The sequence below is a fragment of the Rhinolophus sinicus genome, linkage group LG03 (assembly GCF_036562045.2).
Source record: "Rhinolophus sinicus isolate RSC01 linkage group LG03, ASM3656204v1, whole genome shotgun sequence".
NCBI lineage: Eukaryota > Metazoa > Chordata > Mammalia > Chiroptera > Rhinolophidae > Rhinolophus > Rhinolophus sinicus.
This window is the reverse complement of record NC_133753.1, coordinates 27,457,455-27,480,325: the sequence shown is the minus strand read 5'-3', so window position 1 is coordinate 27,480,325 and position 22,871 is coordinate 27,457,455. Positions and strand designations below refer to the sequence as shown.

The 22,871-nt window shown below is 44.5% G+C and overlaps 1 protein-coding gene across 7 annotated transcripts in view; it reads left to right on the top strand.

Moving 5' to 3' along the window:
- SMOC1 (SPARC related modular calcium binding 1) overlaps positions 1–22,871 on the top strand; it is a 140,575-nt gene that overhangs the window by 74,122 nt on the left and 43,582 nt on the right. For 4 of the 7 annotated variants that reach the window (XM_019733473.2, XM_074327295.1, XM_074327291.1 and 1 more), the window contains exons 4-5: positions 12,819–12,918; positions 14,987–15,034. In XM_019733473.2, the coding sequence (XP_019589032.1) occupies positions 12,819–12,918; positions 14,987–15,034 (148 nt within the window). Of the gene's footprint in view, positions 1–12,818; positions 12,919–14,986; positions 15,035–22,378; positions 22,445–22,871 lie in introns of all 7 variants that reach the window. The other 3 variants (XM_074327290.1, XM_074327293.1, XM_074327292.1) reach the window with 1 other exon arrangement.

The window sequence follows — 22,871 nt, the reverse complement described above, 5'->3', positions numbered from 1 at the left end:
ATTAGTGATGTTGAGCATTTTTTCATATGTCTATTTGCCATTTGTATGTCCTCTTTGGAGAAATGTCTCTTCAGGTCGTCTGCCCATTTTTCAATTGGGTTGTTTGTTTTTTTGTTGTTGAGTTTCATGAGTTCCTTGTATATTTTGGAGGCACTGTTTGCAAAAATCTTCTCCCATTCAGTTGGTTGCCTCTTTATTTTGTCGATGGTTTCTTTTGCTGTGCAGAAGCTTTTAAGTTTCATATAGTCCCATTCGTTTATTTTAGCTTTTACTTCCCTTGCCTTTGGAGTCAAATTCATAAAATGCTCTTTGAACCCAAGGTCCATAAGTTTAGTACCTATGTTTTCTTCTATGCAGTTTATTGTGTCAGGTCTTATGCTTAAGTCTTTGATCCATTTTGAATTAATTTTGGTACATGGTGACAGATAGCAGTCCAGTTTCATTCTTTTGCACGTGGCTATCCAATTCTCCCAGCACCATTTATTGAAGAGGCTGTCTTTTCTCCATTGTATGTTTTTTGCTTCTTTGTCAAAAATTATCTGTCCATATTTATGTGGTTTTAGTTCTGGGTTCTCAATTCTATTCCATTGGTCTATGTGTCTGTTTGTCTGCCAAAACCATGCTGTTTGATTATTGTTGCCCTGTAGTACGAGCTAAAGACAGGGAGTGTGATACCGCCAATATTGTTCTTTTTTCTTAAGATTGCTTTGGCTATTTGGGGTCTTTTGTGGTTCCAAACAAATCTGATGATTTTTTGTTCTATTTCTTTAAAAAATGCCATTGGGATTTTGATGGGGATTGCATTGAATCTGTATATTGCTTTGGGTAATATGGCCATTTTAACTATGTTGATTCTTCCAATCCATGAGCACGGAATGTCTTTCCATTTCTTTGTGTCTTCTTCAATTTCTTTCAAAAATGTCTTATAGTTTTCAGCATATAGGTCTTTCACATCCTTGGTTAAGTTTATTCCTAGGTATTTTATTCTTTTTGCTGCAATTGCAAAAGTAACTTATTTTTGTATTTATTTCTCTGAGATTTCATTGTTAGTATATAGGAATGCAATGGACTTTTGTACGTTAATTTTGTAGCCGGCAACTTTACTGTATTTGTTGATTGTTTCTAATAGCTTTTTGGTGGAGTCTTTAGGGTTTTCTATATATAGCATCATGTCATCTGCAAAGAGTGATAATTTAACTTCTTCATTCCCAATTTGGATGCCTTTTATTTCTTTCTCTTGCCTGATTGCTCTGGCAAGGACTTCCAACACTATGTTGAAAAGCAGAGGTAATAGGGGACAGCCCTGTCGTGTTCCTGAACGTAGAGCAAAGGGCTTCAGTTTTTCACCATTAATTATGAGATTAGCTGAGGATTTCTCATGTATGGCCTTTATTATATTAAGGTATTTTCCTTCTATACCTATTTTATTAAGTATTTTAATCATAAATGGATGTTGTGTCTTGTCAAATACTTTTTCTGCATCAATTGATATAATCATATGATTTTTGTCCTTTATTTTGTTTATGTGATGTATCACATTGATGGATTGAGGATGTTGAACCATCCTTGTGCCCTGGGGATGAACCCCACTTGGTCGTGATGAATAATCTTTTTAATGCATTGTTGTATTCTATTTGCTAGAATTTTGTTTAGGATTTTTGCATCTGTATTCATCAGAGATATTGGTCTGTAGTTTTCTTTTTTTGTGCTGTCCTTACCAGGTTTTGGTATCAGGGTAATGTTGGCCTCATAAAATGAGTTAGGGAGTACTGTCTCTTCTTCAATTTTTGGAAGAGTTTGAGCAGGATTGGTATTAGATCCTCTTTGAAGGTTTGGTAGAATTCACTAGTGAAGCCATCTGGTCCCGGACTTTTGCTTTTGGGAAGGTTTTGGATGACTGATTCAATTTCGTTACTGGTGATCGGTCTGTTTAGATTTTCCAGTTCTTCATGGTTCAGCCTTGGAAGGCTATATGTTTCTAAGAACTTGTCCATTTCTTCTAGGTTATTGAATTTGGTGGCATATAGTCCTTCATAGTATTCTTGGATGATCCTTTGTATTTCTGTGGCATCTGTGATAACTTCCCCTTTTTCATTTCTGATTTTGTTAATTAGTGTCTTCTCTCTTTTTATCTTAGTGAGTCTAGCCAAGGGTTTGTCAATTTTGTTAATCTTTTCAAAGAACCAGCTCTTTGTCACATTAATTTTTTTATTGTCTTTTTGTTCTCTATTTCATTTAGTTCTGCTCTGATTTTTGTTATTTCCTTTCTTCTGCTGACTTTGGGTTTCATTTGTTCTTCTTTTTCTAGTTCTTTAAGGTGTAACATGAGGTTACTTATTTGGGATTTTTCTTGTTTCTTGAGATTGGCCTGTAATGAGATAAATTTCCCTCTTAAAACTGCTTTCGCTGCATCCCAAAAATTTTGGTAGGATGTATTTTCATTCTCATTTGTTTCTATGTGTCTTTTGATCTCTAATTTCTTCTTTGACCTGGTCGTTCTTTAAAAGTATGTTGTTTAATCTCCATGTATTTGTGTTTTTTCCTGCTTTCTTTTTGCAATCTTTCTCCTTTTTAAATGAACAAGGAGGTGAGGGTTGTTTTGTACCCCTGTGTGGGGTTAATGCCCACTGCCATCAGCAGGAGAGTGAGGAGATGGGACGCCCAGGCACCTGAAGCCTGGGCTGCAGTTTTAGGTTTTGTGACCAGTGTCAGTGTCCTTGGTTTGGTATTTTCAAGGGAAGGGAAGGGTGGGGAGAGAAAGGTGCAAATTAGGGTGTAAGAAAGTCTAGAATCACTAGAGAGCTCTCAATCTTTGGCAAGCCGGTATTTCTTCTTTGAGTCTATAAGCAGAAAAGGGATTTCTTTTTCAAATGAGAAACTGTGGGTTACAGCGAGATTTGATGCCTTAGAGGAGATGTTGCTGCCTGCGTGAGTCAGGCATTGGGTTCGTGCTCATTCCTCTCCCTACACGGACACAGTCTCTGTGGTCCTCCAGGGTCTCAGCACATCAAGATCTGGAAAGGTAGAGAAGCTAGAGCCCTGGCGAGCAACAGCCAGCAGCCAGCTGCCCACTGGGGCTCTACTTTGTCTTTACTGCTTTACTGTGGGTGGTTTAGGTGACATAGAATCTGCAGTGAATATACAATCTAAGTGATGTAGCTGTGATAGTAATTTTTTAATTTTGTAAATGACGGCAGGGACAGGGCCTGGTCTATTCATGTGCAGGAAGGATTTGCCTAGCAAGTGACTCACCTAATCTCCCATGCACGGTGGGAGCCACTACTCTTATCTTTTCAATAAGTGAACTGGGACCCTCTGGGTCGCCCATCAGGTACAGACATGTGTAGTAAGGTGAGGGTGGATGAAACATGCTTTGTGCTCAGGACATTGTATCTGTTGTGTTCTGTGGGGATGTGCCTACCCCAACCACTGCTCGGTCCTACTGTTCAATTGCTTTTCTCCAGACTGGCTGGCCTCATTTGCTTTGGGGCAAGCATGCAGGGTCTGGGTGCTCCCAGCTGGGCATCTGAGCTCCCCATAGCCCTTGGCGAGTCTGTCCCTACAGTTTGTCTATTGTGTAAATGACAGAAGCAAGCTCTAGGTGGTATCTTATCTGCAGCTGCCCTTCTGCAAGGGGGTATGTTTAGGAAGGAGGGAAGAGTGGAGGCCTGTTTCTCTGGCCTTCCTGCAGCCTATGGGAAAGGGGCGGCTCAGTGATGGGCTGCTTCAGTCACTATCTCTGCTGTTCTTTTCTTTTCAAGGTAACAAAAACACTTACTTATATAGCACTACGTGCCAGGCTGTTTTATAAGTGCCTGACACATATTAACATATTCAGTCCTCGCTACGACCTATGACACTATTATATTCCCATTTTATAGATGAGGGAACAGAACCAGGGAAGCTAACTAGCTTGCCCAGGGTCATATACATTGCAAGTAGTAGGGTCAGGATGCAAACCCAATAGCCTGGCTGCAGCGGTCACTACTCTCTGCCTCGCTAAACGATGGTGCATCTTTTAAAGTGAGGTTGCCAAACTAGAGCATAACCAGCAGGGTGACTCAGGGGAGTGAAGTCCAGAAATTATGTCACGTGAGGAATATTCAAAGGAGTCAGAGATGTTTAGTTTGGAGAAGAGAAGAACCAAAGGATGGGGGAAAGAGATGACCACAGGGATACTGAGAGCCGTCTTCAAGCCTTTGTCTGTGGATGACATTAGCTTTTCACTAATTGGTTTCACAGAGCTAATACAGGATCGCTGAGTAAAATATATAATGACTCAGATTCTGACTCAAAACAAGGAAGCACTTTTCACAAGTGGAGCAATCCAGAGATGGAATGTCTGACTCAAAGAGAACTTAACTTTCCATCCCAGAGAATGGGTGAGGGGGCACTGAATGGGCACTGAGCAGGGGTTCTCTGGGTGTGGGGAGGGAGTCCCACTGCACTGGTAGGAGGTTAAACTGAATTGAAGATCCCTGGGAGATAATGTCCACACTTTTTAGGATTTTATGAGACAGTAGCTAATGTTCAACCAGGTGAGCAGGCACACAGTAGGTCCACATTTAGGGCTATTGCCACTCTACTGTGTGTGTATATAACACACGCTAGGAGGTGACTCTGTAGGCCAGTCATCTAAACTCTTTTGCAAAATTAAAGGGATCAGATTTTCCCCCCATGTCAAAGTAGAGAAAGGAAAAAGGAACACAGGCCTGAAGTATGAAGGCAAAGAAGTTTCATTAAAAGTGAAGTTAGATATGGGAAACCAGAAGGAGCTCCCACTGTTGCAGGCCACCTTTGTCCCAGCACTGGCCAGATTTTCACAGTTCTGATCTAAACAAAGCTCCTACACAGATGGACTTTTATTGGGTATTTTTTTTAAAAACATAAAAACATATTTGATTTTCCCCATCAAATGGAAATAAAAGTGAATAAACAACAGGTACTGTATTTGCTGTTTACAAAACTTGGGCCATTCTAGGCAACAAACAGAGGGACAGGAGTCAAAAAAATAAAGCTCTTTGTGTCCCTGAAGCCCCAACACCAGGTTTAAAAATATCTTTATGTGTGTGTTGGAGGGTTGGTGTTCATACTTTTTCGAAAATACCAAAAAAAAAAAAAAAAAAAAAAAAAAAAGTTCTTCATCATATAGTTGGAAGAGTGGTCTTAACTCTGACAATTAGGAACTAGTTTATAAATTTCCACCTTAGTCTTAAGCAGCAAAACTTCAATTTAGAGCAGGGTTTTAGAATCACAGAACTTTTGGATCAAAGGGGACCTCCGAGGTATCTAGTTCATCTTCTCCTTACTCTCCGTACCCCGCCCCAATCCAAGGCTCAGGTTCCACTTATAATTTCTCACCAAGCAGTCATCTACCTTTTGCTTGATTGCCACCAGAGACAGGAAGCTTGTTACAGGCAATGACAACATACATAATGCATTTTGGGACAATTTAGTTGGAAAGTTCTTCTCTACAATGACTTAAGAGCTGTCTTCCTGTAATTTCCAACAGATGACTCCAGTCCTAGCTGTGGCTCTTACAGAATCTACAGAATCCCATTTTCCACAGAAAGTTTTGAAAACAGACATCGTTATGTCCTTGTGAAATCCTATCTTTTAGCCAACAAATATTTCTTTTTGTCCTGGCAAAAGTCCTTAGTTCAATCACTAAACCCTATATCATAAGGATTATGTCTCTCTTTCCTCCTGGCCTCTTTCTTCTGAATTTGGCCCTGCTTTATAGAGTGTCCTTCCCCAAACGTGACACAATATTTCAAATGTGGTCGTAAACAGCCTGGGGAAGAATGGGACTGTCTCTCGTTCTAAACACACCACTTCTCATTAATATTGTGTTGGCAGCCACATTACACCATCAACTCATAAAAGACGTAATCAACAAAGACTCCCATGTATAGGAGGATTTTAAATGGAAGGGTTATCTTCATTTCCTGCATCTCATCCATTAAATTCTGGAGGATGAGGTAAATACTGTAAAAGGAAAATCCCTCATTCCTTAGCAGACAGTCTTCCCTAGACCTGGCACAAAGCAGGGGACAGTGTCTACAGCCAACAGGAATAGCTGTGCTTTGAAGCATTGGCCTCTGTCCTCCCCGCACAAGGGACGGGGGGAAAAAGATGAAATCAGCTTGTGCTGAGCGCATACTCTACAGCTGACACTACTTTAGATGCTTTATATACCTTGTCTCATTTTGTCTTCTCAATAACCTTCAAGGTTGGTGCCGTTAGCCTTATTTCATAGATAGGCTCAGAGAGGTTAAGTGATTTCGCCAAAGTCACACAGCTTGTGGGTGAGATGGTATTTAAACCCAGGTCATTTTGACTCTAGAGCTTTATTTTTCCTTCTGCATCTTGTTGCTTCTGAGCCAAACCTGGCCGAAGATGAGTAGGACATTTGTGGGATAACCTTTTCCAAAATGAGGAAAAAACACACTCATGCTCGGCAGACCAAAAGGATTACACTATCCCTTTCTCCACAAGTCCCCTTCTCATTGCATTCAAACTCTCTTCCATGTGTGAAATCACCCATAAGAGTTAATACTGCAATCATTAGACCCATGAATTAAAAGACCACATGTCAGAACAACTGGAATATAAAAACTTTGGAAAGAAGTACCGTCACAAGGCCCCTTGGTCCCAAATTCCCACTTAGAAAAGTACCTGTTTCTTGAATATTTCATGATAAGTGCCAGAAAGGGTGGAGTGAGAAGTTTCCTTTAAAACAGTGGTTCTTGAAATGTGGTCCCTGGACCAGCAGCAACAGCATCACCTGGGAACTTGTTACTAATGTAGATTCTCTGGCTGACCCCAGACCCAATGAATCCAGAAACTGTGGGTGGGGCCCCGCCATCTGTTTTCCTGAGCTTTCCAGGTAAATCTAATGCACACCCCATTAATAAAACATTCTTCTGCAGCTTCTGATGGAGGAGAGATATTCTGGGGGTACACGTGGCAAGCTCAATTGGCCTGGTCTTCCAGCCAGGGCCATGACACCCATGAAAAACACATTTTCTCAGAGATCCTATAGAGAATGCCGACCAAAGGAAAATAAGACTGCCCTGAAACCAAGTTATCAATTGGCCCAGCAGTAAGAAACTTTCACTGCATTTGCTTAATCCAAAGAAACTGCTTAATCCAAATCAGTTCCTAACTGACTTGGAACAACTGGCAGATTAAAAATAAGACAGTCTCATACTCCCACCACCCAGAGAGACAAATATCCACATGCCTTCTGCTTTTTCCCACTAGAAAATGTTCAAGTACGTGATAGTAGTCATTTCATTACAAGTTCGGTAGTTGCTACGAAGAATGCTGAATTAAGCCTGTCTCTTTGCATAAGGTTCACATTTTCTGTTTTAGAAAAGAAGGACAAAGAAATGGGGGGGAGGGGAAGGGGCGGGAATTAAGCCACAGGGTGAGAAGGTGCTGCTGTGCCTTGGAGGGGATCCCAGTTGTCAGTGAAGGCCTGAGGCAGTTCAAGATGGTTTTCTTAACAGATACAGAGCTTGAGAACGCATTACAAAAAAAGGAGGTGGGGGTTTGCCAGAGGGGATTATTTCAAGAATAGTGAACAAAATGAGAGCCTGATACCCAGACTGCAAGAAGGTAAGGCTGGGAAAAGTAAAGAAATATAGCAAGGCCCTGCACTTCATTATACTGCTTTTTTTTTTTTTTTTTTTTTTAAAGCGAATTTCAGAGAACATTAGTACCATGAAATGCTCCCTGCACAAAATTAAGGGAGAGTCCCATATTTAAGTTTAGGAATTGCTGCAAATGATCTCTTCCTTTTAAAGCTCAATCATGACTTGATTTAAGGCTCTGAGATGTTCTGCAGGCAAGACATCTTTTAATTTTGTTTATTTAAACCAGGATTTCCAAAGTTATTTGACTAGAGAACCCCCGCAGCCCCAATAATTCCTAGTCACACCCCATAGAGCACGAACTGCGTTCATCACTATAGCAAAAGGACAGAAGTAAAGGTATTGGGAATAGCTGCTTTCACGTTCCAGGGGAAAAGAGGGAAAGTGGGCACCAGCAGGAGACACTGGTCTCCTAGGGAAGCAGGAACCCTTGCGAGGAGAAGCAACTTTGGGATGTGAGGTAGGATCCCTGTCAGAGAACCACCCCCTCGCCAAGAACATCTAAAGGAAAGCAGGGTGGTGGCGGTGGGGAGGGGGATGGTGGGCAGTAGAAGCCCCCATGCTGTTCCCAAAATTACTCTAGAAATGGTCTCTCACTCAAACTGGAGCAAAAGACTGTCTTCCAGCTGCCGCCTGCCTCCCGCAAAGAGTTCCATTTGCTGGAGAATTACAGGCACAAAGAGACGCAGTCTGTTCCCTCAGACGCCAGCGTGGGGAACAATGCCTTTCTCAGTCTCCCTTCCAGGCCTGGGGACTGCCACCTGCCACAACTACTAGGTGCTGGCAATCAGGCTACCTCTCTGTCTCTGGGCCTCGGTTTCCTCATTTGTCAAACGTTTGTGTTAGCTAAGGTTTTCTCCAGCTCTGTCCGTTCTGAAATGTTATGAGAGCTTAGAGATTGGGATTTGAATTCCTGTGCTGTTATGAACTAGCTGTAACATTTGAACCAATAACCGCTGCTCTGTGTGCCTCTCCCATAAAAGACATGCACATGGGGTGACTGATGCCCACGTGCGATAATGCCTAGATCATCGGTGGTGACTGACAAGCTGCTGGAGAAGGGGAAGGTGGTGTTCTCCGTTTGGGGCATGGCACCTGTGGGTGACCCTTGTCTATATGCATAGCCCGTTTGTCTCCTTCGTTTTCCTCCGTGCTGTTCTCCGTTCGGTCCTCAGTCTGCTCTGCCTTGTGAGATGGTGTTTGCTCTGCTCTTCTCTGCTCATCACTCGCTCAACTGTATTCGCTGGGAGAGCTAGCCTCCCACATTCTGCCAGGTGTCCAAGAGTTGGAGATTAACTGGCTTAAAATAATTTCACATTTGTCTAAATTGGGACGGAGGTTGACCAGAAATATACCACTGGGCTATTAACACAAAGGACTTGAAGCCAAACACCTTTAACTTACATCTCGACGTATATATAAACCATCAATTCTATAGAATTTAGATTCTGGTTGCTTTTCTGCAAGAAGCTTTGCTTCTCTCCTCTGACTGTAGTAGAACTGTTGCTATATGAAAACAAACGTCCCCTTCCTCCATTCAAACCGTTTCAAACTTTGCTGATTTCAGACTGCCCCTTCCCCTGCGGCTGGTCAGAATAGGGTGTTCTTTTGTTCCCATCATAGAATCTGGCTGTGCCCTTTTTGAGTGTGCAGATAGTATGCTGAAAAACACAATCATAATAAATAGCATAGCTTCCCTGGGCACTTACCATGTGAACTAAGTGCTTTAGTTACATTATCTAATTTAGTCCTCTCACCAGCTGAGTTGACTTGGGCAGTCTGAGGCTTGGTTTGACTAAGAACCTTTCCAAGGCTACCAAAGACTGGAAAATTTAGTCGTTAAATGGTGGAGCTGGTTAGTTAAGGAAGGTGGGCTGCAGTCTGACTCTATAACCACTGATTTCTGTTGCCATGTAACTTCTTTTTCTTCAAGAAGACATCTTGAAAACTCAAGAAGCCAACCTACGAACATCCTCTTGATTGAGGATCATGGGTTAATTTATTTGGGGCTCTTTCAGCAAGGGAAGCGACCTTGCACCTCCTGCACTTCCTGTAATCCGTGTCTTCTTTTGCTCACCTGTGCCCCTCCTCGGCAGCACACCTGTGGCAAGTGTGCCCATTACTGGGTACTCCAGGCTTTGGAGGAATGTGGCAAGAATTCTTCATTTGGTTCCAGTTTTCTAGGACTTAGAAGCAGCCTAAGGATTTTGTAATCTGGAGTCTATTCCTTGGAGCCTGGTCTGAGGAAAATGCTGAGTGCCCTGGGGAGAAAGGGGCTGTATTTAGGCCTCTGGGCCTGGCCGGAAGCTGGGAGGCAGTGTCCACATGTCTGTTGGGATACAGTGGGCACACACAGTGAGCATGTGGCCCTTGGGACCTGCTGTGCCCAGAGGTAGGTTATATCCCCTGAAAGAAAGCTTTGGGCTTAGGCTGTTACTCATGCATTTGGTGCTGTCCCCTCTAGGCTTGGATGGGACTCTGCATGCCCAGGAGGTGGGGCTTTCCATCCAGCAGTTCTCTGAGGCCTGCTTGACCACACTGCCTGGCTCTAGCAGGCAGCACCGGGCCAGAGGCACAGCCTCAGGTGCTGGACTTGGGCAGTAGTCTTCAAGAAGAGGGAGGCCAGCCTTAGCCTTGGGAGCCAAGGGGCCCGGGAGTGAGCCAGGGTGGCTGCCCGGCCTTGGGACACATTTCCCTGAGGTGATTATTGGCTAAGGAGGAGAAAGCAGCCAGCCAGGCCCCATTAAAATGCTGTCACTGGCGAGGAATCGCCTCTAGGAACTATCCCCTGCCGGGCTGACAGAATCTGAAGGGGGTAAACTCCAAGTTTCCAGCCGCATTTCCCACCCAAGCTTCTGGAGGTTACTAGGGGAGCTGTGGCCCAGAAGAAGGCTGGCTTGCCAGGTGTTTCTGACAGAGCTGAGAGCAATCATTGCCACAGCCACCCTGTATCCGGCCGTCACCCATGCCAGGTACTGGACTCACAGTGTGTCTTTTCCTGGCCAGAGCCCTCAGGTTTGGCATTGTTATCCCCATTTTATAGACGGAGCTCAAAGAGCTAAATAAAGTGCCCAGTTTGTAACTGGCTGGCCAGGGATTCAAACTCGGATCTGTCTAGCTGTCTTTCCATTCCCCCATAACGCCTCCTCAGAAGGTAGCAGTGACCCAACCCAAGATTCTGATCTTGAATACGCATCTGGGTAGCCACCATTGCCATGGGGCTTATGGGCTGTCTCCATGAGAAGACGGAGTGGAATATGGCACTGGGGTAAAGGCATTGAATATCACTTCCTGGCATGGACAGGAGAGAGAAATGCTGTTTGTGCAGAGACATCGTACTGGTAGGAACAAGTTGCCCTCCATCTTGTTCTTGTCCTGATTTCTCGGGGTAGGTCCACAGTGAAACAACTCGTCCTGGGGGAAACTACAGTGTTTGATATCCACACAAAAGCAGAAGTCTTTCTGTAGCTTTTCTGATTTAGTGATAACTTCTGGGTTTTACCCAGGCCATCAGGTCTTGCTTTTACGTCTGTACCCCTCCGAGGCCTCAGCACTCAGTTTGTATGCGGTTACTGTCTATTCTCAGTTTCAACATGTCCTTGATCTCAAGAGGTACACTTTTTGACACTTTAATATCTGTGCAATTGGTACACATCTTGTAGATGAGGTCTACATTTAATGTGGTGGGGCTGTTTAAGTTGATGTTATATTTTTTTAGAATTGATGGAGATCAAGAATTGAGGAAATAGGGGAATTCATGCATTTATTCAACTCATCAAATGCCTATAATAAATGTCCGATATTATGCTAGATGTTGGAATACAGAAATAACCAATATGCAGCCCCTAGGGAGATTACAGTCTGGGGGCGTGGGGGTGGGGAAAATAGACTAGATGAGCCTCAATAGTTGTGGCTGTTTGTGATAAGAGCTCTGGATGTGGGAAGCCAGGGTGTATGGAGGGTCAGAGGAAGGAGGGAGAGGAGGAAGCCGGGACCATTTTGCAGAGAAAGTGTATCATGAAGAGGGTGGGAATGCAAAGGATTTGGAGGGGGCTGGGGGTGGGTTGGGGAGTGATAGTCTGGACAGATTGAACAGTTGGAGCAAACAAAGTCCCGAAGCCTGAGAAACTGGGATGTGCTTGTGAACTTCAAAGGGCTCATCGTGGCTGGAAAGGAGAGTGTGTATGTGGAGACGTGGGTGTAAAATGAGGTTTCAGGAACAAAGAGGGCAGGTCATGGAGACCTCGAGCACCATGCAAATGAGCAAGTTTGCGTGGCGCTCTAGGTCCTGCGTGATCATGAGCTTAATCTCCATCCTAAGTCCTACGGCCAGTCACCAAATCATCGAGGGGCTTCAAACAGGGGAGTGATGCCCTGACTTGTGTTTAGGAACTCCGTGTAGAAAGTGGATGGGAGGAGGATGGTGGGGTGGCAGGAGGTGGATAGAGTGACAATTATTGGCAGAAAAAGAAGAGTCACCCCGAATGAAGGAACAGCTTTATTTTCGTTTACGATTCCCAGTCAGAGTGGATCATGGAGGCGTGAGCAAGATCACACAGTGACGCAAGAGGCCACGAGACTAGAACCTGCAGGCACACGTGACCTTATTCTTACTTTACGCCCATCATGTGTGCCCTTGTCTCAGGAGAGCCACCTGAGCAATAGGCAGGCTGACTGTATGAGCAGCTGGGAAAAGCTAGAAAAAGGAGAAAAGCTTACTGCTTGTCTCTTCTTGTTAAAGAAGGGTCATATCAACCTACAGTGGTGACATGCCAACTTGTACTTGCCAAATTAGTTCACCAATCAGAATTTTTTACAACTGGATAGGAGTGTATGCCAGTGCTTGGGGGGAAAAATGTGTGGGTATTGGTGAGAACCATCACAGGAACAACACAGTGGATGTATCTAACTATAATATAAAAGTCATAACAACGTAGATAAATTGCTGTGGTGTGCATGGGAGTCACGCAGAAAACACATAACCAATGTTGACGACTGATGAGCCCACCTGCAAGAGACATTCTGGGGACAGATGCTGGGGTGAGAGGTGGAAGGAGCTCACCCACCATACCGGGGAAGCTTTGAAAGGGGTGGGACATGACTGTTGATCTTGTGACTCAAGACTTACGGTTCTTTTCCCCTTATGATCTCCCTGTACAGGTGCAATGCCACACTTACACGGGGTACTGCTGGTGTGTCACCCCAGATGGGAAGCCCATCAGTGGCTCTTCTGTGCAGAATAAAACTCCTGTATGTTCAGGTACCGTAAAGAGGGGCGGGAAGAAAGGACAAGGTTGGCGAGAGACCACTTGGCTGTCTCCTGCGTTTTGTAGGGGAATCTTTGAAAGACGATTGATGGTTATGAGCCATCCTCCAGGTCAGGGAGGATTCCATGCAAACACACTTACTCTGTAGTCAGCCGGGTGATAGGATCAGTATATACCTGTGTGCATATATTTATTGTTTAAAGTTTAGGTTTCTGTTTCAAAGTTCTTTTCCCGAGTATTATCTGTAACCAACTAGAGCATGGCATATACATTTTTAACTTGCATACTCTGGTTGCTAGTGGCTCTGGAAGCACTTCATTGAGATGAATTTCAAGACTGCATGGGAATTCAACATCAAAGGCTCTGATGATCAATTAGTGATGTCTGTCAGGAGAGGAGAGTAGTGGCCTATGTGCCATACGTTTTCTACCCCTGAACAATGTGATCCAAAGTGATGGAAAGCTTTCACAACAGTGGCCCTCAAATCTGGCTGTCATCAGCAGTGCCTGGGGAATTTGTTGATGCCCCTTTTTGTTATTCTGATCCAGCAGGTCTGGAGTGAGACCTGGAGTGTTTATGAGGCTTCTCAGGTGGTTCTGATGAGTAGACAAATGAGGGAACCACTGCATAAGAGTGACCTTTTGGGTCAGTCCATGGCAAAACTTAAGCCCTTTCTATTTCCAATTTATAAGCATAGAGACATTTTGCTCTTAGGTCAACTTCACGGCATTGTGAATTATGGATTTACCAAGCCTCACACTTTCCACTTCCTGTAAGATGGTAAGGGACTTGAGAGTCATTCCCTCCATTCACTATGCAGCTCAGGCCTCTTTCAAAAGAATCCCATCCCACCATTAACTGCTTTATTTTCTCCAGATCTATGTGTATGAGGTTTTATTTATTTACTTATTCTCAATATTTAAGTGCAAGCAAAATATAAAACATTGTTCTGAAACCTATGGGAATTTCCAGGCTAACAGTCCTGCTAGCCTAACATTTTTCTTTTTTCACAAAATACATTCACTTTTCTACTGGCCTTGCTATATAAAGGGAGAAGTACGTGGGAAGGTCAGTAAGTATCTACATTAGGAAACCAAGTTTTGCAGGCCCAAAAAGGAAAGTTTACTTTATTTGTGGTTTACATGGAAACTGGAAACCTTAATTGGGGTTGGTGTGGGGAGGGGCAGGAATGAGCCCTCCTTGCAAATGACCTGGAAAGTTTCACTTAAAGCAAACAAATGCACTAGAAACAAGTCATGCAGGGTAAGATAATTGAATTCTCATAAAATTAGTATATGGAGAAGGGATATGGCATAGATTGGGAAAATATGGATACTTTCTTTTCTTTTTGGGTGGGACCACCACAGCTGCCCTGCCTGTGTGGTCTTCGGGGAGAAGACAGGTGCCACAGGGTCCCGACTGTAGAATGGGTGCACATGGTATCTTAGCATATGCAGGGCAAAGTGTTGGGCCAAACACGCACACTAACCCCTCCTTGAGGAACAGGCTGCATGTAGAAAATTGTTTCCATGCCTCAGACTATTTTGGCCCATTCAATACAATTGGGCTAACAATTTTCTACTTAATTTAGATGGAAAATTGACAATTTCCTGCCCTTGCCAGCAAGTGATGTCAATCATTGCATTTGCAGTAAGAGGGGTTTCTTGTTGGTTGGCCCTACTGAGTGGGTGTGGCTCAGAACATGGAGTTGGTGGGAAGTGGGGGAGATGGGGAGTGGAGGCAAGGGGCAGTGATTGGAATGTTCAATGAGGGAATTAGATGGGTGTGGAATTTTGTCAAAATCTGGCCAAGACTATTGCCAAGGAACCTGGAAATCATGGTTCATCTCAACAGTGCTGTGATAGCAGTGACATTGACATTAAACAAACCCCACTCGACATGTATGTACGTACTAACTTTGTATATAACGTCCCTAGATGTGTATACTATATACATACACATAACCATATGCTCATAACATCAGGCTTTGCCAGCTCTTTGCAAGGAACCAACTGCGATGCATTCTGAATGTCTATGTTTTTGTTTCCCCTCTCACCTAAGGTTCAGTCACCGACAAGCCCTTGAGCCAGGGTAACTCAGGAAGGAAAGGTGAGTAGAGTTTTATGCTTTATCGAAATGTTTGCTTCTAAAGCCAGTCCAAGCAGGAATTCTTGGACCAGATGGAAGAAACTGGGTGAAAACTAAAAGTACCCCACAGAAAATCTCCATTCTTATTCTTTGTTTCCTCCCGGAAGCTCCGGAGGTAAGTAAGTCCCACAGGTAGTGGGGACCGAGCTCCCAGAATTTCTGAGGGAGGTAAGCAAGTACAGAGCACAGAGCTGGCAGGGACCTGAGAATCTTGGTCTCTGGGAAGTTCAGTCAGTCATCTACCTGTGTAGCCAACATTAAACCAAGAAGGAGTATGAAAGTAGGTGTGCCCAAGTCTGCCCTGACTCTTATTTTGGACACGCATTTGAGCATTTTCCCCTCACTGATTATCCATAATAATTGCTCCAGCTCATCCAGATTCTCCTCTTTAAAACTCTGCTGGCTTCCTGGGCTTGCTACCTCTGCAGTTGTTGTCATGAAATTCTTAATTATTTTATCTTTGAACTTACGTTTTGTAAATACATAAAGTAGGTGGAACAGTGGAGCACTGAGCAGAAGAAATACCTGCAAAGTGCATATCTGGCCACCACGTGCATGTGTATAGCTTTTGTGATGCATGCTACAGAGTTTTTATAGTGTGCTTAGAATTTTACTTTACCTAGAACAACATTAAGTAGCAAATTAAAAACGACCATGACAAGTTAAGGAGACATTATGGAAGAGAGGTTAAAACTTTATGTTTTAATGTCCTTAATGGTACTTTTCCTGCTTTTTATATAAAGGTCCTTGCATTTTCACTTCAGCACAAATTATGTAGCTAACCCTGATGAAGGCATTTGTCTGAGAGCTATTTAGCAGACCAGTCACCATGAGGAATGGGTCTCTGGGATATGTTGACCATCATTTCCAGTATGTCAGATACAGATTCACCACTGCTTAGCTCCAGGATGACATAAACACAGAGAGTTGAAGTTGCATAGAAAACAAATGTCAGTGTCATTGCATGAACAAGCAATCCAGAAGCCCCCTTTTGGGCTCTTAGGTAAAACCCATACAGGGACCTTGGCTGAGTTTGAGGCTTCTCACCTGAATCTGGGCCTTGGGAATTTTGTGCTCGTAAGAGTCCACATGAGAGTTGGGTCTGCTGAGAATCAGTGTGAGGTGCACAGGTTTGTTCCACCCACGCCCCAACAGGGAAACCAAAGCAAGGCCCTGCACCCTGCCCCAGGTGCTTTCCATGGGGAAGAGGAGGCCAGTTTACCTTGCCTGGATGCAGGAGATAAGAGTCCAGAGAACATGCTGCCCCTAAATGCAGGTGCTCCAAGAAGATGTGGAAGTAAAGCATGGTGACACCACCACCCACTAGAAAACACGGACCAATTGACCAGATGGGCTGCTCCCCTTCCTGCAAGCAGGAATGAGTAAGTGGGTGAAAGGAAGACAGCAAGGGCCTTTGCAGGTCCTTCCCAGAATAGAGGAGACAGCCATGAGTGTTGGTGGTTCCCTTCTGGGTGGGAGAGTGGGAGAGGGGCATGAACACTTCTTTCTGCAAAGATCTGAAATCATCAACACTGTGAATGGCGTGTATCTGTCTGCAGTTGATTGGAGTTGAAAAAGCTGCTTTCAGTTATGCTTGTTGTAGCTGAAGTCTTCAGAACAACAGCTTTATTTCTGGGCATGAGGTCCTGGTGGTAGAAAAAAAATTGGCAATCAACCAAAAGTGACCACTCAGATTTTCCCCACCAAAGGGAACTGAGTGCATGACGCTGAATAAACCACCCGCACCAGGAAAGGCCAACCATGGGGTTTGGGTTCTTAAACTGCACAGAGAAGTACTCTCCAGGTTGGTGTGGCTTTGCACCCTGTGGATGACAATAAGAAACAGACCTGTTGTCACGGCGGGATCTCATGGATCCAGCTGGAAGAGGGCAGGGAACCTGATTCCTCCAGGGGTGGTGCAGGGAATAGGGAGGTTGGAGTCTGAAGCCTCATCTCAAAGATAACTTGCCATCAATTCCCAGTTTTTTGCTCTCCTATCCCAGATGGGTTCCTCCCATCCAGATGGTTCTGCTGCAGCCTCCTCTTTGGTGCAAAGGCCTGGGGTCGGGGGAGGAGGATGCTTGGGCTCCCTTTCCCCTGGAGACTGAACTTTTGCCCAGTGGGCTCTCTTTCCTTCTACTTTGGAGGATCAACATAGGTGCTAATCCTCTTCTCTTTGTCTGCCGTGGGCAGTGCAGTGAAAAGCAGGTTTGGGCCACCTGTAGGAAGGGCCACCTGAAGTCACACCTGTCCAGGAAGCTGGGGTTTGAATGGGGACAGGGTGCGAGAGGGCATTCGTAATATCCTGTGTCGGCCCACCAAGGTCCCTCTTTCAGCTGCCACTTAAGAATGGAATGTGCTCCGGAGGGCAGCAGGTGGGAAGACACAAAGGCCTCTTGTCTGAGCTCGTGCCCACATGTGGGGTCTCCTAGAAGGCATCTCCCCAGAGCGAAAGCTTGCAGCTCGGAGGCCTGCTGCAGACAGATGCCAGGCCTGGACCCTTGTGCAGGGTGAGGGGTACGGCCAGAAAGGAGGTGAGGGCTGAGGGCTGGGTGTGTGGGGGGTGGCGGGGGAGCAGCGGTCCCAGCTGGTTCTTTCCCCACGCTCTTGCCGTCTTGAACGCTGACAGGGCTGGAGGGATCGGTTCTCTCTGCCTGGAAGGAATGAAAAGGCGTATTGTGCGACGATGGAGCGTCTGGTTGCCAGCCAGGAATTAGTCCTCGCAAGGAGAGGAGGAGAAAGGCAGAGCAAGAGGAGGCTGGGGGAGGAGGCTCAGAGAGATAGCAAGAGGAAGGGAGGAGGGAGAGAGGCCAGGCGGTAGCAGGTCACAGCCGTTTGGCAGGACAGAAAGCTTGGGTTGCTGTGGCTCCTGGGTCCACAGGTGTGGGGCCCGAGGGGAGAAGGGGGGTAAAGAGGGAGGGAGGCGCTGTTATCTTACCCAGATGCATGTGCTCTGGGAAGGAGGAGGGTCAGAACTTCAGACTATTTATTTAATCCCTTGGAATGTCCTTGCCTCGCTCTGATCTTTGGGCCCCTTGTGTTTCACGGACTCCTTTACGGGCACATGTGTGGTAATTAACACGTGCAGTGTAGGTCCTGGCCATGTGTTTGAGTTTCAAATATCCATTGATCTGGGGCACTCCCATCCTGGCCACCCCTCCCCTTCTTTGGTCCTCGCCCTTGAAGAGAGATGGAAGGGGTCTGTGTGTATTTGGAGGGTGGGGGACACACATGCATCCACATGTGTTTTATTGATGCTACAGAGGAATATCAGAAGAGAGGAAAGGGCCCCCAGCAGCCTCTAAAGCTCTGACGATCTGCTGCTAAAAACAGTTGAAGACTGCAGACGTTTAGGCAGAGATGAATTTTTAGTCTTAACTGAAGCCGTCTGAAAGAAAGTGGCTAGGAAGCAAATGTGTTTAGAGATTCTGAATTTACCCTGAGTGTCTTTTTCCTGGCTGACCAAGTCTTGTGGATTTTCCTGAGGTGCTTCTTCTCAGGGTCTTGATGCTAATAAATGTGGATGATTTGGGGGAGATTCCAGGATAACCAAACAGAGACAGGGACTGGTTCTGGGCTTCATTGTTTGTGAGGTGCAGGAGGGAAGTTCCCAGACTCCAGTGGGGTGACGGTGAAGGATGATCACATGAGAGAATAACGGGAGGGCGCTTGTGAAGTGACTTCTGGCAGTTCTCTGCGAGCTTTTTTCTTCCGAGTATCCAGGACCTTAGAGCTCCCAGGGTGATGCTTTGATAAATGGCAAGTGAAAGTGTAGGGTTATCACGAGTTTTTTGCAGTTTGCTTTTTTCCCTTCTCGTAAGAGGTCTGGGAATTAGCTGTTTAAGGAAAGTGGAAAAAAAAAAAGAAAGAAAAACATTAGCAGACTCTGCTGACATTTTCTACATGGGCTTCTGTATTTGTCAAGCCAGTCTTGAAGAGGGGCTGAATTTCTAAAACCCAACTAACTTTAATTTGCAGAGACTTTTTAAAAATCCCCTACTCACTGCTCCATAGTATGTGCTCCAAGTACAGTGGGTCACAGTTATTTCTCCAAGTTCCCTCTCTGGGTCTCTATTTTTAGAATTTCTCTTGGAGCCTGGTCTAAGGGTTGGTACCAACTTGGAGATCTTGTCGCTCAGGTGAAGGATTAAGCAGCACCCTTATTCAGGGCTGAGGGATGTGCTTAAGGCAAGGGTGATGGATGGCAGGCATCCCCGAGGAAGGGGATTGTGTGGCTTGCAGCCTCAGCCCTCACTCATTGCCCCAAGCCCGGCTGAGGTGTACTAAGCTGGCTGTCACGGGACATTCTCCACATGGAACATACTCCTGCTCATGGAATTTTCACCTCTTCCTAGCTACCTCTTTTTACTCTCCTCCCAGCACCGAAGGGGAGGCTAGATCAGTAGTAGTTGATGTGTCAGCATTGCCATCAGATGGCAAAAATCTGGTTACCTACCAGTCTGGCCTGGATTTGAATGGAGACAGGCAGCTGATGACCTCTACAGGTTGGCCTCCATGCATGTTGCATTTCCCTATGGGGAAGCAATCTCATTCTGATACTATGATTGCTGAACAGAACTTGGAGCCTCAGCAGCTCCAAGGCCACGAGAGGCATCTCTTTGTTCTCCGTATGCTTGTTGCTGCTGCCTTCTGGTGCTCTGAGCCACCCTGCCCAAGCCTGGCATATCAGAATACCAGCTCTGAGGAGATCAGTTGCAGAAGGGGTCTGCATGAGTGTGCTTGAGCGCCCATGCATGCACCACGTGTCCCTGCGTCCCACAACTCTCCCAACCCCCTGCCCTTTATCTATTCTAGGATCCCCAAAAGAAAGTTTATGCATGGAGGATACTAAACTAAGAGTCTGAATCCCTGCCACACCCCCATATCCAAGGACTGGAGAGGAGATGGGGTTTAGGGATCTGGAAAAGCCTCCTAGTCATAGATTCTTATGCGTCCCTGGTGTAATTAGTGACCATTGGTGTTTCATATGTGGTTCTCTTACCCTTGGATTCAACAAATATTTATTGAGAACTTACTAAGTGCCAGGCTTGTTATAGTCACTGAGGATCGAGTGACAAGTAAAATGGTGGAGAGCCCTGGCCTTGCCTTGTGGAGCTCACATTCTAATAGTTCTTAGCCTCTTCTAGAGGTTGTCTTCAGGTGGAGGTAAAGCCTCCCAGGGGAGCACAGACTTCTAGATGCTGGGAACAGAAGGCAGGTGGATCCTCCAAACAGCCCTGGTTGGTCTCTCCCATGGCCAGAGCCTCTAAGGAAACACCCTTGGAGGGGGCTACCTGGGATGAGCATGGCCCACTGGCTAGTTCTTGATCCCTCTGCCTGTTACCTGTGAGGGGGTCCCTGAAGTCCAGGTGAGGTAGTTCAGAGCTTGTCAAGCTACTGAGAATATGTTCACTTGCTCACTGTTCCTTGACTGACTGAGTTCAACTCCAAGTGTGGCACAACAACCTGGAGGGAGGCAGGGCTTTTGGCATGTGGGTGAAAAGGCCTCATCTCTGACCCCTCGCTGCAGCTCCCAGCTCCATGAGCTCCTCTGATAAAGGCTGAGGAATTGTCACTCTTGGGTCCTGTTGTACCAGTTCTGTGCCTGCTGAAAGAAAGCTGTGCGAGTCAAGGAGCTGCTTGTTCTAAAATTTATATGGAAAGCAATACAACTAGGACAGCTAATTTTTAAAAAGGATAATAAAGTGGTGGGTATCACTCTATCTCATTTTTTTAAAACCAAGATATTGTGAGTATTTACTCCCTCATGACCCTTGATGAATTTTTAATTTATGCTTTCCTTTGTTCTTCTGAACAAATGCTGTAGCTCCCTCTTTTACATGTTTATTTCATTTTCTTTTTTTAAAAAATGACATTTTTTTTTTTAGAGCAGTTTTAGGTTCACAGCAAAATGAAGAGGAAGGCACAGAGATTTCCCATATAACCCTTCGTCCCCACACATGCACAGCCTCCTCCATTATCGACATTCACCAGATGGTACATTTGTTACAATCAATGAATCCACATTGACACGTCTTTGTCACCCAAAGTCCACAGCTGATACTGGATTCACTCTCGCTGTACATTCAATGGGAATGAACAAATGTGTAGTGACTCGTATCTACCATTACAATATCAGACAAAGTATTTTAATTGTTGAAAAAGTACTCTGTGCTCCACCTATTCATTCCTTCTTACCCCCCAACCCCCGCCCCTGGCAACAACTGATCTTTTTACTGTCTCCATAGTTTTGCTTTTACCAGAATGTTCCATAGTTGAAATCATAATACTCTATTTGATTTTAAGACTTACAAAGTTACAGTCATCAAGACAGAGTGGCATTGGCCAAGGGATAGACACACAGATCAATGGAACAGAACGGAGAACCCAGAAAAGGCCTACTACACAAGTAGGGAAAGTTGTTTTTTGACAAAAGTGCAAAAGCAGTTTAGTGGAGGAAGGATATTACTCTCAGTAAATGGTGCTATAGCAACTGGACAGCCACAGGCAAAAACAAAACCCCCAAGACCGTCATACCTTTTACAAAAATTAATTCAAAATGGATCTTGGACGTAAATGTAAAATATAAAGCTATTAAAAGTTTTAGGAAAAAACGTAGGACATGATCTTGAGAACCTCTAACTAGGTGAACCTAGAGCTTTGTTGTCTTAGAACAACAAACACATGATCCCCCCACCCCAAAAAGGATACATTGTTGGACTTAATCCAAATCAAAAACTTTCTCTGTGACAGATCCTGTAAGAGAATGAAAAAACAATAGACTGAGAGAAAATACTTATGAACCACATATCTGACATAGGACTTATATCTAGAACATATATAAATAGAGAGACTTCTCAAAAACTCAACAGTTGAAAAACAATTCAATTTAAAAATGAACAAAATGCACAAATAGACATTTCACCAAAGCACATAGGCAGAAGGCAAATAAACACACAAAAAGATGTTCAACGTGATTAGCCATAAAGACGTGCAAATTAAGACCATGATAAAATACCACTACACATCTGTTAGAGGAGCTAAAATAAAACAATAGTGACAATACGAAATGCTGGTGAGGTTGTGGAGAAACTGGATCTTTCATACATTATTGATAAGGAATGTAAAACGATATAGCCACTCTGGAAAATACTTTGGAAGTTTCTTAAAAAATGAAACAACTAATTATACACTTACCAAATAATCTAGCAGTTGCACTCCTGAGCATTTATTCCAGAGAAAGAAAAACTTATGTCCACATAAAAACCTGTACATGGATGATCACAGCAGTTTTATCTGTAATAGCCGAAGATGGAGACAACCCAAAGGTGGAAATAGCCGAAGATGGAAACAAGCCAAAGCAGTCCTTCAGTGAGTAAAAGAAACTGTGGTGCATCCATACCATGGAATACTACTCAGTAATAAAAAGGGATAAATTGTTGATTTGTGCAACAACTTGGATAGATCCCAAGGGCATAATGCAAAGTGCCAATCTCAAAAGATCATATGCAGCAGGATTCCATTTATATAACATTCTAGAAATTGAAAATTATGGAAATGGAGTTAGTGGTTGGCAGGGGTGAAGGATGGAGCGGAGGAAGGGAAGTATGACTATAAAGGGGTAGCACGAGTGAGATCCTTGTGGTGACGGAATAGCTCTGTATCTTGATTGTGGTGGTAGTTACATGAATCTACACGTGGATCAAATTGCGTAGAAATTGCATAAAATTGCACACACACAAATGAGTGCATGTAAAACTGATGGAATGTGAATAAGTTCCATGAATTATACCAGTAT